At 45.3% G+C, this 13,911-nt stretch overlaps 1 protein-coding gene across 2 annotated transcripts; it reads right to left on the reverse strand.

Moving 5' to 3' along the window:
* Positions 1 to 1,145: 1,145 nt before the first annotated feature.
* On the reverse strand, positions 1,146 to 13,607 carry TBC1D7 (TBC1 domain family member 7). 2 transcript variants are annotated; one of them, XM_066578943.1, is made up of 8 exons: positions 13,512 to 13,607; positions 13,169 to 13,288; positions 11,404 to 11,484; positions 8,918 to 9,105; positions 5,405 to 5,542; positions 3,995 to 4,140; positions 2,178 to 2,307; positions 1,146 to 1,297 (listed from the first exon to the last, which is right to left on the reverse strand). In XM_066578943.1, the coding sequence occupies exons 2-8, from the start codon at positions 13,278 to 13,280 to the stop codon at positions 1,211 to 1,213; spliced, it is 882 nt and encodes a 293-aa protein (XP_066435040.1). In that variant the 5' UTR covers positions 13,281 to 13,288; positions 13,512 to 13,607; the 3' UTR covers positions 1,146 to 1,210. The 2 variants fall into 2 exon arrangements, with proteins under 2 accessions (XP_066435040.1, XP_066435041.1); XM_066578944.1 differs by lacking the exon at positions 13,512 to 13,607 and adding an exon at positions 13,432 to 13,505.
* Between the last annotated feature and the right edge of the window lie 304 nt (positions 13,608 to 13,911).

The following is a 13,911-nucleotide window of genomic DNA, read 5'->3' on the forward strand; positions in this document are numbered from 1 at the left end:
TTTTTTTTCCAGACCCACAGAGTCACTATTTTTAAAGTTAAAGAATATAAAATCACCGCCATTTTTTTTAGTGATGAACTTACATAGAAAGACAGATTTGCGTTGCAAATCAACACGGCCTAAACGTGAGGCATGAAGACAAGAGGGCCCTTTAAGCTCTCTGTATTTACATTATATTATTGCTAATGGGAAGGTGACAATGAGAATGAAACCAGTGATTGTAGGGAGATCCAGGGCAGTATGGCTGAGCACTAACTGCAACTACAGAATGAACATCTCTCTTCTACCTGGCTGCTTTCACAGGTAACGTTTCACACGTGTCAGGAGCGCCGGACAGCAGTTCTATCACACTGACGGTAAGAATAGCGCAGCACATAACGCAATTCCTATCAAAAAATTTGTACAGCAAGACTCCGACAGACTCTGTTGTGTCAGTGGGATCTGTCAGGCCTATCATAGGACAGGTCTAGCACAGCATCAGGGCTTCCATTATGAACGGATACCACAATGTAAATGTGAGTGGAGCCTAAAGGTACATTTAGACACAAAGACCATCGCTCAAAAGATGACTTTTGAGTGAGCATTTTGCATAATCTTCTAATTGGTACTAATGCCTATTAGTACCAATTAGTAGCGTGTGAGCCACTGGGAGCTGAATTTATTCAGAGAACCACCCGCTATTCTCTGAATAAATTCTCTTTGTTCTGCGGCGCTGATTACAGCTGAGACAATGTAATCAGCTGTTATCAGCGGTCCTCGGGCAGAACACAGCGTGTGGTCCATCTCATCAGCTGTTCTGCTGAACGACGGATTTCAAGGCAAAAAGAAATCCATCATTCGGCAGGAAAACTGAAAGATGGGCACATTTACACGCAACGATTATCGCTCAAAAGCTATCTTTTGAGCGATAGTGGTATCTAAATGGGCATTAATACTGAGCACGGACATGGTGGATAATGTCTGCTACAAATCTATAAATATGCGCATGGGATTATTTCATTTGAAAGCTCCATCCACATGCATTGTGCTGAAATGTGCTGCAGATTTATGGAACCTCCACTGCCAAACCTCAGTAATTCCAGCACTTCTGAACGTGCACCAATGCTACATACCGAGAAAATAAAATACACAATGGATTGTTCATGTAGCCAAAAATATTTACATACAAGGACATTTATAAATAAAGAGCAGAAGAAATCTGTTCCAGAAGTCACACAGAATGGGCGGGGATTCCACAGTGTTTATGCCATAAATCGATGGCTTTGTTGATTATTGGGTCGGTGTTGTCCTCGGGGATCTAAAAGAAAACACAAAAGGTGCCCCATGAAACAGTGTGTTACACTTACCTATCTAAGGGCAACGCTTCCCAACCTCGGTCCCCAGGGCGCCTCAATGGGTCATGTTTTCTGGATTTCCTCAGGTGATGTAATTATTGTCCGTGCCTCAGACATTGCCAGAGATGTTCTTACTGAAAACATGACCTGTTGGGGGGCATTGAGGACTGCAGTTGAGAAACACTGATCTGAGGCCTCAAGACACACTTGCTGTGTGCCCGAGGCCTTAGATCAGTGCCTGTGTGCTTGAATGCAACTCATTGAACTGCCCACACATTGACATGCATTTGCATATCTTAATTCTCGCCTGTGATATGGACAAGAATAGGGCATACGATGAGTTTTTTCACGCTGACCATCAGTCTGTGTAAAAAAACAGCAGTATGTGTAGCCCCATAGGCTATAATGGAGGCACATGCTGTGTGTTAATGCGACAGCACATGGACCCAATACATTTGTGTTGGAGACCTTAAAAGGTCTATTCCGATGATAATAAGAGTCCCAACTGTTTAGGAGAACATAACCCCTGTTATGCACTAGGAGCGGGGTGACAGCAGCCACAGAGGTACACAGCTCTTCCCACTATAATGTTTGGGGTTTATGGAAACAGCCAGCATGCTATTCTCCATATGGATATACCATTAGACTTCCCCTTTAAAAAGGATCAGTCACTTCAGCAGATCCATACCTGATCCTTCCATGTACTATATCAAATGACTGAGACCGTACCACATTAACATTAGCTATTAGATATCTACATTCAGGGCAGAAAAAGTTTCAGGCCTCAATCTGCAGACTAAGGCCAACAAATAATCAAGTGACAACCAATTAAAGATACATTACCTTCCCCAGAAAGTCATTAATAGCGTCCGCTTTGTTAAGGGCCATCACTTTCATCTTGAATGTCAGCAGGATTTCTACAGCCACAAATACAAGAATCTTGCAGGAACCGCTCACCAATTTGTCCCATACCCTGCAGAGAAACACAACATGCCAGAATGGTACATACAGTATGCACAGAAAATTAGACAATGACAAGCCGACAGCCTGATCAACAATACAAGCTTCACGGACCTGAGCAATTCAAAAATGTCTAAGGCCCCCTGCACACGGGCGGAAATTCCATGGCGGGATTTCCCGCAGAATTTCCACCCGTGCCCACTGCCATAGGATAGCATGCATGCACGCAATCCTATGCACAGCGCCGCAATGTGTCCGCATGAAAACACACGCAGAAAATAAATCGCGGCTTGTTCTGTGCAAGACCCGGCAGCTCCGCTCTGCGCATGCGCTGGCTGGGCAGCAGCCGGCACATCATAGAGAAGAGAAGACGCCGGGAGCTCGTCAGCCGCAGGACTCTGCAGGGGCAGAATTCTTGCAGCGGGATCCGACCCGGCCGTCTGCAGGCGGCCTAATACTGGGATAGCTAAAACCTATTACCATGTACTTCACAAGATCTATGCAAGATGGACTATTCTGTCTTTCCCACCAGACACTAGAATACCACTACCCTCAACTAGTGATGATTACCTGGAGCCACAATGTCTTTATAACCAAGACGTCGGTCTTAATAAATTTTATCAAAATTATAGTTCCAAGTGATCTTGAAGAAACACTGCAACAGATTTCTTTTGGACAGGTAATGCTAAAGTCACATTCCATTCTGCGCAGGACGCCCCACTGAGTGTACATGGCCTGTTAGGTCTCCTCACACCTACTAGACACTCACCATATACAGCTCCTGTTCATTAACATGACACAAACAAAACATGTCTGTGTCATGAGCGTCTAGCTTAACCCTTTACAATCCAATTTTGGATTCAGGGTTTCCTAGGGGCTTTCTCTTTCTGCCATTATACAATGGCGCCACCTGCTGGCTAGAGCCAGTACTGCAGTATAGGACATGCTGGAGAGGCCCCCAACAACAGAACGGCCAGTAATATACAGTAAGAATACCCTGCCGGATGTCTTCCGACACCGAAGCTGTGCAGCCTTCAATCAGAATGTCTTCAGACGTCAGACAGTGGATTGGAAAGGGTTAAAAGGCATTTTCCAAGGAGTGCAGCTGAACATGTGCAACTATGCAAGGATCCAGCTGCATATATCTGACACGAAAATCTGAAAAAATTGACTCAACTCTACCAAACAGAGTAGACGACTGCTTTTCCATACAATCTTGGCCAATGGGCACATTACCAGCCATGAAGTGTAAAGTGCACAGTCATCAGTACGTATTAATTATGCATAAAAAGTTATTCTTAAGGTTTAACTGCACTTTCTGAAAAAAAAATTTGACATGTCAAACGTTTTGATCGATGGGGATCGGCTACCAAAGACCCCAGTGATCGCTAAAGGCAAAAGCTCTTCAGCTGCCATCACTGCTTGCTAGATGAAGATTTTAGATAGATGATAGACTTTCTATTAAGTTCATCTTCAGCTAGCAAGCAGGGACAGCTGGAAGAGTGCTTCAGCTGGCTCTTTCTAGTGATCAATGGGGGTCTCGGCAGTCAAACACCCAGTGATCAAAACTTTTGACATGATCTTATAACATGTCAAAGGTTTATAGAAAGCAGAGTTATACTTTATGTAGCACATAAATGATCCGATCATGAGTGACCATGTTAGTGAATTACGAGCGACCATGATATAGGTAATTGTACCTTTGTAAGCTGGACGGCGGTAAACAACCTGCAAAGCATTTCCTAAACCACAAATGATAGGGGAGTTTATCCAGAGCACTGCATGCCTTGAGGTGCGTCACAAGTCTGCTGTCTTCTATATTCAGGTAATGCTCAAATCCCTTCTGCTGCAAAAGAGAACAAATTGAAATAAGGGGTGATGAGTAAACTACAGCGGGCAGGAAGGGCCAAATCACTCATCCGAAAATTGGTTTGTGACTGCTGGGTAATTTCTGATCGGATATACAAGCGAGGTTCAGAACAAGGCAAATAGGAAATATATTCTCTTCCAAAGAGCTAAAGTTAAAAACAAATATCCATTAGACTAGGCCTTTGGTTGCATAGCATCCAGTCACACAAGTCAGTCTCGGTCACATGTAACGTACATTGAAGTTACTTGCAGTTTGTCACCAAAAGATCTGTAGGCTTGAATTTTTTGTGATGCAATCACATTATATCAATGCGATATTCACAATCATTACTTGCAATGACGCAGTGCAACCTTGCTGTCGCTCGACCAAAGTAGCTGTGTAGCCCTAGTCTTACAGGGGCATCCATTGTTAGTAAATCATGGCTGAGATGGGAATACCAGTCTGTATGCCACAGTTAGAGGTGGCCAGGTTTATGGTAACAGCCACGCTGGCATTAATAATTATTAATAATCTCAACCAAGGCATACAGATGGGTATTCCCATCTGAGAAGTGAATACCCCTTTAAACCATTAAGGACCAAGCACAGTAAATTTATGGCGCTTGGTCCTGGGCTTTAATCCCAGCCGATAGTAAAAGTACGGCGTGGGATTAAAGCCCCCGCTTCTGCAATCAATCAAAGCATTAGTTTTCTGGAGGGCAGGGTATTCAAGCCCTGCTACCAAGAAGAACTGCTCTGTCAGCGTGCCGGAGGACACGGAAGCCTGCAGCCCAGTGCGAGGGACTCGGACGCCATCTGCTAGGTATTATAAGACACCCCATGAAAATAAGACACTGTGTCTCTTTTGAGACAAAAATAAATATAAGACAGTGTCTTATTCTCAGGGGAAACACAGTATAATCCAGCACTCCCTGTTTGACCTTTGAACCATTTAACAGTTTATGGGGCTCAAAGTTCATGACAGGTACCCTTTAAACTGGGAATTTTTATTTCTCATGGGTGTCGCCAGCTTGCTGCCTATAGGGTGACAGGTTTAGATCTGGATACTGGACCTCTGTCCACATTTTGTAGTGACAAGCAGAGAAGGCGGGCAGCCACAGATGTTTAGCTCCACTACTGGATCATGTTGGTTAATAGCAGCATATTAGAAGGGACATATGTAATTTCCCGATATTTGGTAAAAATAAAATAAAGAGCACACATGTGAAGTGCAGACTGTCCAGTGACACACAGACACTTACCAGCTGCTGCTGGGAATCCCTAAACTTGGTGTCTAAATGATGCACAAAGTTCTTGATAAGCCAATAACAGTCCACGTCATCATCGACCATCTCTTCCATTGCGGCAGCTATGGTCAAGAATAACTCATCCTGTGGTTGCTGAAAGAAAAAGAAAACTAGAATAATCAGCCCTGCAACTCATTTTATAATGAAGTATTCCATACAAGACATAATCAAGCTTTTATATCATTCTCATATAATAAAACCGAATACCTGGATACAAGTTTTATAGGAATGGTCACCCTGCTTTCTACAAGCACTGCATTGTTATGTATGTATATACCCCCTGGTGCCACTCTGCCTATGCCAGTATTCAGCCTTCACTGCAGTTCTGCTATACTATTCATGAGCTATAAGGATATGGAGTAACAGTAAACAGGATCAGTCAGCTCTAGTAATCTCTGTATTCCCCTTAAAAACAACACAATGTTGGGGCTAGTGCTTCTGATGGTCGGACATGATTGTTCGAGGCCCCATTCCCAAATACCGGGTTATATTAGGCACTCCACTCCACTCCAGGACGTACATTTATATCCTGGAGCGTCGGGGTATGTATGAAGAGAGGTCGCGGGCGACCTCTCTTCATACAGTGCGGGCGTCAGCTGTTTATTACAGCTGACACCTGCGGGCAATAGCTGCAATTGGCCGTACAGCCAATCGCGGCTATTAACTCTTTAAATGTCACTGTCAATTCTGACAGCGGCATTTAAACGGTCCCCTCGCGGAGAGATCGGGGGAGCCGTGCAGGTGTCATGGCTGCCAGGGGCTTTCTGAAAGGCCCCAGGGCTGCTTTGAGAGACTGCCTATCAAGTGGCAGTGGCTTGATAGGCTGCCTGTCAGAATGCTATAGCATTACGTCATACTGCAGGAGCGATCAAAGCATCGCATGTTGTAGTCCCCCAGGGGGGCTTAAAAGAAAAGTTGTAAAAAAAAAAATTGTAAAAAAAAAAAGTAGTAAAAGTTTAAATCACCCTCCTTTTGCCAGATCTATAATAAAAAAATCTATCATCGCGTCCGTAAAAGTCCGATCTATCAAATTAGCGCATTATTTTCCCCGCACAGTGAACGTCGTCTGAAAAAAATAAAGAGCGCCTAAGATGCACTTTTTCAGTTACCCTGTCTCACAGAAAAAACACAATAAAAAGCGATCAAAACGTTGTATGTGTTCCAAATTAGTACTAACGTAAACTACAAGACATCCCGCAAAAAATGAGCCATCGCTGAACCAAATTGACGGAAAACTAAAAAAGTTATTGTGCGCAGAAGATGGCGGCAGAAAATAATTGAAAAAAATTAAATGTCTTTAAAAAAAAATTTAAAAAAAAAATGATACAGTAAAAAAACCTATACAAGTTTGGTATCGTAGTAATCATACCGACCCACAGAATAAAGTCATCATGTTTTTGTTGCAGTTTGTGCGCCGTAGAAACAAGACGCACTGAAAGATGGCGGAGTGTAGTTTGTTTGTTTTTTCATTTCACACCACTTAAAATTTAGTAAAAGTTTTTCAGTACATTATATGGTACTTTAAATAGCACCATTGAAAAATACAACTCGTCCCGCAAAAAACAAGCCCTCATACAGCGACGTAGATGGATAAATAAAGGAGTTACGATTTATTTATTTTTTTAAAGGGGGGAGAAAAAAAAAACAAAAATGGAAAAAAAAGGGGCCGCGTCATGAAGGGGTTAAAGTGGTTGTCCAATGAAACGTTTTGTAGATAGTACATCTATCCCATAATTTTAAACATTTTTTTTTTGTAGTTACACTTAAAGTGTTTCTAGCCGCGATATTCCAAGAGTAATGTTAGTCTAGCGCCACCTGCTGCTTCTATTCTGTATTCACCTTGTTCCACTTTTTCCACAGTTTTGCTTCTCTCTCTGCTTCACTACATAGAAACAAGTATAAAGCTATATCCTCATGGGGCGAATTTACAGTGGATTTTCCGTGAGGACTGTCCGCACGGGAAATCCTTGGCTTTTACAGTAGTAGCAAAGTGGATATAAAAATCTCATTCACGCGCTGCGGAATACATCTGCTGCAGAAGTTGACATGTACGAAGTTTAACTGGATTTTCGGTGTAAATTCCACCTCTTCAAATGAGGCAGTGAATTCTGCACCGAGGCCGGGCTCACATGAATGAAGGTATTTGTATTGTGCATTACGGTGTTAATGAAAGAACATTGATTTTCATTGCTCCATCCACACTTGCGCATATTTATTGTGCATGTAAAAGAAAAAAAAACGCAGCGTGCCTTATTTTACTGTGCATTACACGCACAAGAGCCCTATTATTCTCTATGAGTGTCTATGAAATGCAGTGTATACGCAACTACATTGCATATGTTCGCCTTGTCTTTTTGCATGTTGCTAGGAGACATGAGTAGGAAATTTTGAGAAAAAGCAAAACAAGAAACCAAGAAGTCAATGCAGTACAGTATGTGTAAAATACGCTGTACTTGCACAGGCATACACGAGCAAAAATGCGACAATACGCAGGAATACGCAGTTACATAAGCCGGTAAAACCCTGCATCTGTACGCAGTGTTTTACGATACGGTCGTGCGAGTCCGGCCTAAATGGTGCTTTTTTTAATGTAGATTTTTAACTGATTCTGTGGAACATCCGCAGCAAATTCCGCCCGGCGTGGATATACCCTTAGGCCCAATGTCCACGGGTAAAATAGAATTATTACAACCGTGCGGGTTACCCACAGGCGTGATCCACGCCGACAGGAATCATTGGATGCCCACGGGTAACTAAATACCTGCGGATGTCATTTTTCCCTGCAGCACGGATTGCACGTGCGGGAATGCACCCGCAGCATGCTCCATTTCGTGCGGTTCTCCCGCACGGACAGCTCCTGCGGCTTCTATTGTAGCCTATGAAAGCCGTCCGGTCCCGCAGTACAGACGCAGCTGTCACTGCATCCATGCTGCGGAAAAGCAGTTAAAAAAAAAGAAAAAAAAAAGTGTGCGCGGACCGCTGCTGGCGTGCCGAGCACATCTGCCGGGCCGAAGAAAAAAGATCCATCTGTGACAGATGGGAGATCCGCAGCATCTGGAGAGGTAAGTATAATCGATTTTCCAGCCTCATGTCTGCAGGAAAGGAGGGACCCGCTGTGGGATTCTGCATGGGGAATCCATGCAGGCCCGAATTTCCCCGTGGACATGAGGCCTAAGCCTGACCATCTTGGAACATTTACTGAGGTGGACTGGACACAGAAAAGCTCTTGAATAGAAACAGCAGGTGGCGCTATTCTCACATTACTCCTGGAATATCTGAGGAGAGAAACATTGGAGTGTAAAATACAAAACATTTTAGGATTACGGTCTGGATTTATCTATAAACAATATTCTTTGCAGGACGACAACTAACAGGGCGTACAAAAACCGCTATCAGGGCGTACAAAAAGCTGAACCTGCAAGACAAAGATAGTGGAGAGCAGTGGAGTACTGTAAAACTTGGACTCACCAAAGTGTACATCTGACTTCTGGAGAGTTTCCCAGTTTCCAGCTGATACATATAGAGGAACACATCAATCTTGGGGCTAGAGTCATTGACGAAGCGTATAACTTCCAGAGCATGGTGCACATCCTTATACTGCTCCCTCCGGTAGACCATCACCACAGGGTGAGTCTCTTGGTGGGGAGGAAGGATCCCTAAAAAGAAAAGAAAATAAATACATAACTGCGTTCTAAGGAGACATACATGACGTAATTGTGTTCATCCGACCGGAAAAAGAACATCTTTTATAAGAGGTGGAACACTGACGGACATATTGTTCCCTGCATCTCTGCACCGAGTGGCCTGAAATCCACATATGGAACGTCGATTTGTAAGCCGATTTTGCCCTGGATTTCACCAATTGCAAAGCAAGGAAAGAATATCAGCCAATCAGGAGGCTGGAATCGGCACATGTGACGGGGCGGAGCTACGCGATGACGCGCAGAAGGGGCGGAGCCAGAACGCCGCTCGTGCCAGACCGAGCCGAAGGCAGAAGACCCTTCTGCGCAAGCGCGTCTAATCGGGCGATTAGACGCTGAAGTTAGACGGAGCCATGGCGACGGGGACGCCATCGCAGGGAAGGTAAGTGAATAACTTCTGTATGGCTCATAATTAATGCACGATGTATATTACAAAGTGCATTAATATGGCCATACAGAAGTGCTTAACCCCATTTGCTTTCGCGAGACAACCCCTTTAAAAAGAAACGAGTATCACCAGATGATTCTGACATTTATGTTCAACTTAATATGAAGAGCCTTAACCCTTTCCAATCCAATTTATATCCTGGTTTTCCTAGGGGGCTCACTCTTTTTCTGCTGTTATACAACGGCGCTATCTGCTGGCTAAAGCCAGTACTGCATGAGGTGACACGTTGGATAGGCTCCGACAGCAGAGAGGCTGGCAATATACAGTAAGAGAACCCCGACGGACGTCTTCAAACATCAGAGCTGTACAGCCTTAAATCATAATGTCTTCAGAGGTCAAACAGTGGATTGGAAAGGGTTAAACTGAGAATTTGGGTGGCCAGAAGAGCAGAATCAGGGCGGAAAAAATGGCAGGTCCTACTTTTTGTGCACACAAATACACTCGCATGAAGCCGCTTTTAGAATATTTTCTGCCGACTGCTGAAAAAATTCCAAGCTGCCTCTGGAAGTGACATCTGCACAAGATCTGTACGTCTGGGACTCCATGAAACGGGTTCCTATGCTTGGGTTGAGCAGCAGCACACAAGCCTACGAGCACCATGCACAATGCCAAGTGTTGGCTGGAGTGGCCTAAAACATCCCGCTGCTGGGTTATATAGCAGTGGAAAAGTGTTCTCCGGACTGAGGACTCACATTTCACTATCTGGCAACCTGATGGATGAATCTGGGTTTGGTGTGTGCCAGAGAACGCCAAGTGTTAAGTCTGTGGGAAGAGAGAATAGTAGGAGGATGTTTTTGAGGCTTTGGACTAGTCTCCTTATTTCCAGTTAGGCCCAATGTCTACGGGCGGATTAGATTTGTGGAACCCGCACGGGAGATCTGTAAATCAAGCCGCCCATAGGGATGCATTAGCATCCTCAAAATAATTAAGAGCATGCAGATGTCATTTTTTTTTTGCAGATTGCACGCAGGGGAAAAAAAAAAAAAAAAAAAGAGGAAAAAAACAAAAAGCAACAACTCGCAGCATGCTCCATTTTTCTGCAGCTCCTGCACTGACTGCTTCCATTGAAGTCAATGGAAGCAGTCCGATCCGCGGAATACCAGCAGCTCTCACTGTGGACATAGTGCGAATCCACAGGAAAGCAGGAGTTAAAAAATAAAAAAATAAATACTGCGCATGGGCGCTGCACGACGGGAGCTGCCCCCAGCACATGCACAGTGCAGAAGAAAGAACATCCATCCATGGACGGAGAAGATCCGCGCCGGCTCCAGACAGGTAAGAAAATGTTTTTTTTTAGACCTCATGGCTGCAGGCACGGGTGGAAACTGCTGCGGGATTCCACACTTGGAAACGGTGCCAAATAAACCCCATAACGCTACAGGACACATTTTACGTCTTGGCTGTGGGGTATTTAACGCAACAGTCCGTAAACTTACGTCCTCTGGATGGTATGGGATCAGTGCTATCCTGCAACGGGAACCGGCTGTTACTAATGCAACAGCGGGGATAGGCAAGAACAGTGATCTTCGCTGTTAACCCCCTACATGCCACGATCTATGTGAAATCTCTAATGTATGGGCGGTTTACAGTGACACTGGATGTTTTACCATCATGGGATGACATTTTATAGCGTTCCTGGGAGAAGAGAGCATACGGCGTACACAGAGTTGTGTGGGGACAGCAGATGATATAAAATGATACGCTTATAATTGTGTCCATGTAATGCGTTGCAGCAGAATTACTTCCCCGACCGCACACCGGTCAGATGGCATCAGTATCATCCGTCCGCCACAGAAGCCACTTACCTAGAAGCACTTTCCATACAAGTATCCGGTACATGGACGGGAGCGGGAACCTCTGGCAGAAGGTACAGAGCTTCTCGATATCTGTGGGCACAAGACATAAAACAAGTCAGACACCCAACTGCTTAAGGGTCCTGTTAGACGAGCCGCTTCTTGTTTGCTCTCATGGCTGGGTCAATAGTAGATGATGCCGGGTCTCTAGTAACAGTTCACCATGCAAGTCCAGGTCAAGGGCATTAAATCTGATAGATACCTACCCCTCAGGGAGACCGTTAAAGGACCCCTGCTGAGAAATCCAGATGAGGCAAGCCCCCCACTAAATGTAAAAGTGCTCATAAGCTTACGGCTTGCCACATTTGGCTCCGGGCCCCCTGTACATGGCTCTCCAGCTGTTGGCAGCTCTAGAAACTAATACACACTAGTAGCAATAGGGAGGTCAAGGTTCCGCTGGAACATTTAGGATCAGAGATAACTCCGATCTCAGCCGTTAACCACTTGCATGCCACAGTTAGCATTGGCCGTGGTATGTAAGTGGTTAACAGAGTTAACAAAGTGCTAATGGTTTGCCAAGACTGGTACTGTGAAAGGAAAGGGATAATACACTACAGAAGTACTGCAGTGTACTATCTGAGTGATCATGGGGCCGCAGGTTCAAGTCCTCTACAGGAACAAAGAAAGCGATACAAAATAAAATAATGAAAAACCAAAAACCCTTATTTGTGCCCTTTCATTTTTGTACAAACAATCATAATAGTTTAGTATTTCTGGATCGATAATGGCCAGTACAAAAAACAGCAAGAAAGAAAAAAAAAAGGAAAAGGCTATTATGTCAATTATTTATACCGCATGGTGAACACCAAAAAAAAAAAAATACAACAGCAAATATACATTACATCCACCCCAAAATGGTACCGATGAAAACTCAGCATGCTACTGAACAGACGGGTACAAGTGACGAGCGCTGACATCAGTGCGCCACACTGCGCGGCCCGACAACCGTAAGGGACCCGCCAGCTTCCCGATAACACTGGGGTCAGGTCCTACGGCTACATTCACTACATTCACATGGGCTAACGTGCGTTTTTGATGGCAATACATTGCGTTTTTTTTGCTCAAATTGTGACCCCCCCGGCGCGTGTTTCACGAGCGTCAGAGGATCCCAACCTTCGCCATTGACTTCAATTGGAACCATCCCATCGCATGCAGATCGAATGGAGTTCATATCAGTCCGGGTTTTGTGCGTCTCACAACACATAAAGCGTGTGCGAGATTCTCGCCGTGTGAATGAGCCCTCTGGTTGTGTACAATCAGGCGTAGGTCAGTCCGTGAACATGTGGCGTACCCACGGTCCAACACACACCGCGCCGCGCCGTTTTCTGCCCATCAACAGACAATGTAAAAAAAAAAACTGAACAAAACCCCTCTGATTTTGTGCATAAATAGGTTTCCTGCATATTTCCGGTATTTCCGCGCCCGCTGATTTCCGTGCCCAATTACGTTGCATAATTCGCACCATGCTTGGACGCGCTGCGGGGTTTTTTTTCAAGCAAAAGTCGTGTGAAAAGTTGGCAGTTGTGTATAAACCCCCTGCAGCCAGCGGTCTGTGGCCGGGGTGTATGGACGCCGGTGTGAATGAGCCCCAGCAGGACTCTCCTACATCCGGCGAGCGCCATCTGTCCTACGTGGCAGTGTCTCACAAGCCGAAAGGTATAAATACAAGACATGACTGCACGGCCGTGGGCGGGGGTCATTCGCATCGCCGCCTCACCCCAGCGCTCGTCCTTCAGGAGGATCTCCAGGGATTTCTTCTCCTCCACACCGCGAAAGCCAACCTTCTCGTAGTAGACCGAGCGGAAGTTCCTCTGCGTCTCCTCAGACATGGCTCATGCTAGGAAGACATAATAAAATTAACAAGAAATCCCACGCGGCGCGCAAAAGTGGGGAAGCACAGAACTAATATGGGGGCACTGAGGAGAAAGGGGCCCATCTGTTATATAGAGGTGGATTTGTAACCCCCTTCTTTGGGCATACCCTGACAGCACGGGACGGGCACCGGGCAGGTGTATTACTATGGGGCCGGCTGTGAGCAGACTACGACGCCCCCCACTCACCATTAGCAGGGAGATGCTGGGTATTACACGCGCATGCGCACTGGGGGCCGAGCGCCGTCTCCTCTCAGTGTATTTACTTCCTGGTTACCACCGCGTCACGTGATCAGACGGCAGCTGGTGAGGCTCAAACTTCCTCAATTCGAAGGGCAGCTTGTGAGGGAGGATTAGTGGGCGGTTATGTGGTAACCATGGGCTGCTCTGCTGTTGTTAGGGGCGGTAGACCATGACTTGTAGGTGGGTGTCATGGCGCTAGGACAACCACAACACTGCTGTGCATCTGCACACATACTTATAAAGGTTGAAGCCTTAATTGTGTCCTCATTGATGGAAACCTAAAAATGGCCGCAGGACAGAAATGTCTCGGGGCTCATTCACACGAGCGTATTATTATGGCGCATCA

Source organism: Eleutherodactylus coqui, chromosome 9 (genome assembly GCF_035609145.1).
Source record: "Eleutherodactylus coqui strain aEleCoq1 chromosome 9, aEleCoq1.hap1, whole genome shotgun sequence".
Classification (NCBI taxonomy): domain Eukaryota; kingdom Metazoa; phylum Chordata; class Amphibia; order Anura; family Eleutherodactylidae; genus Eleutherodactylus; species Eleutherodactylus coqui.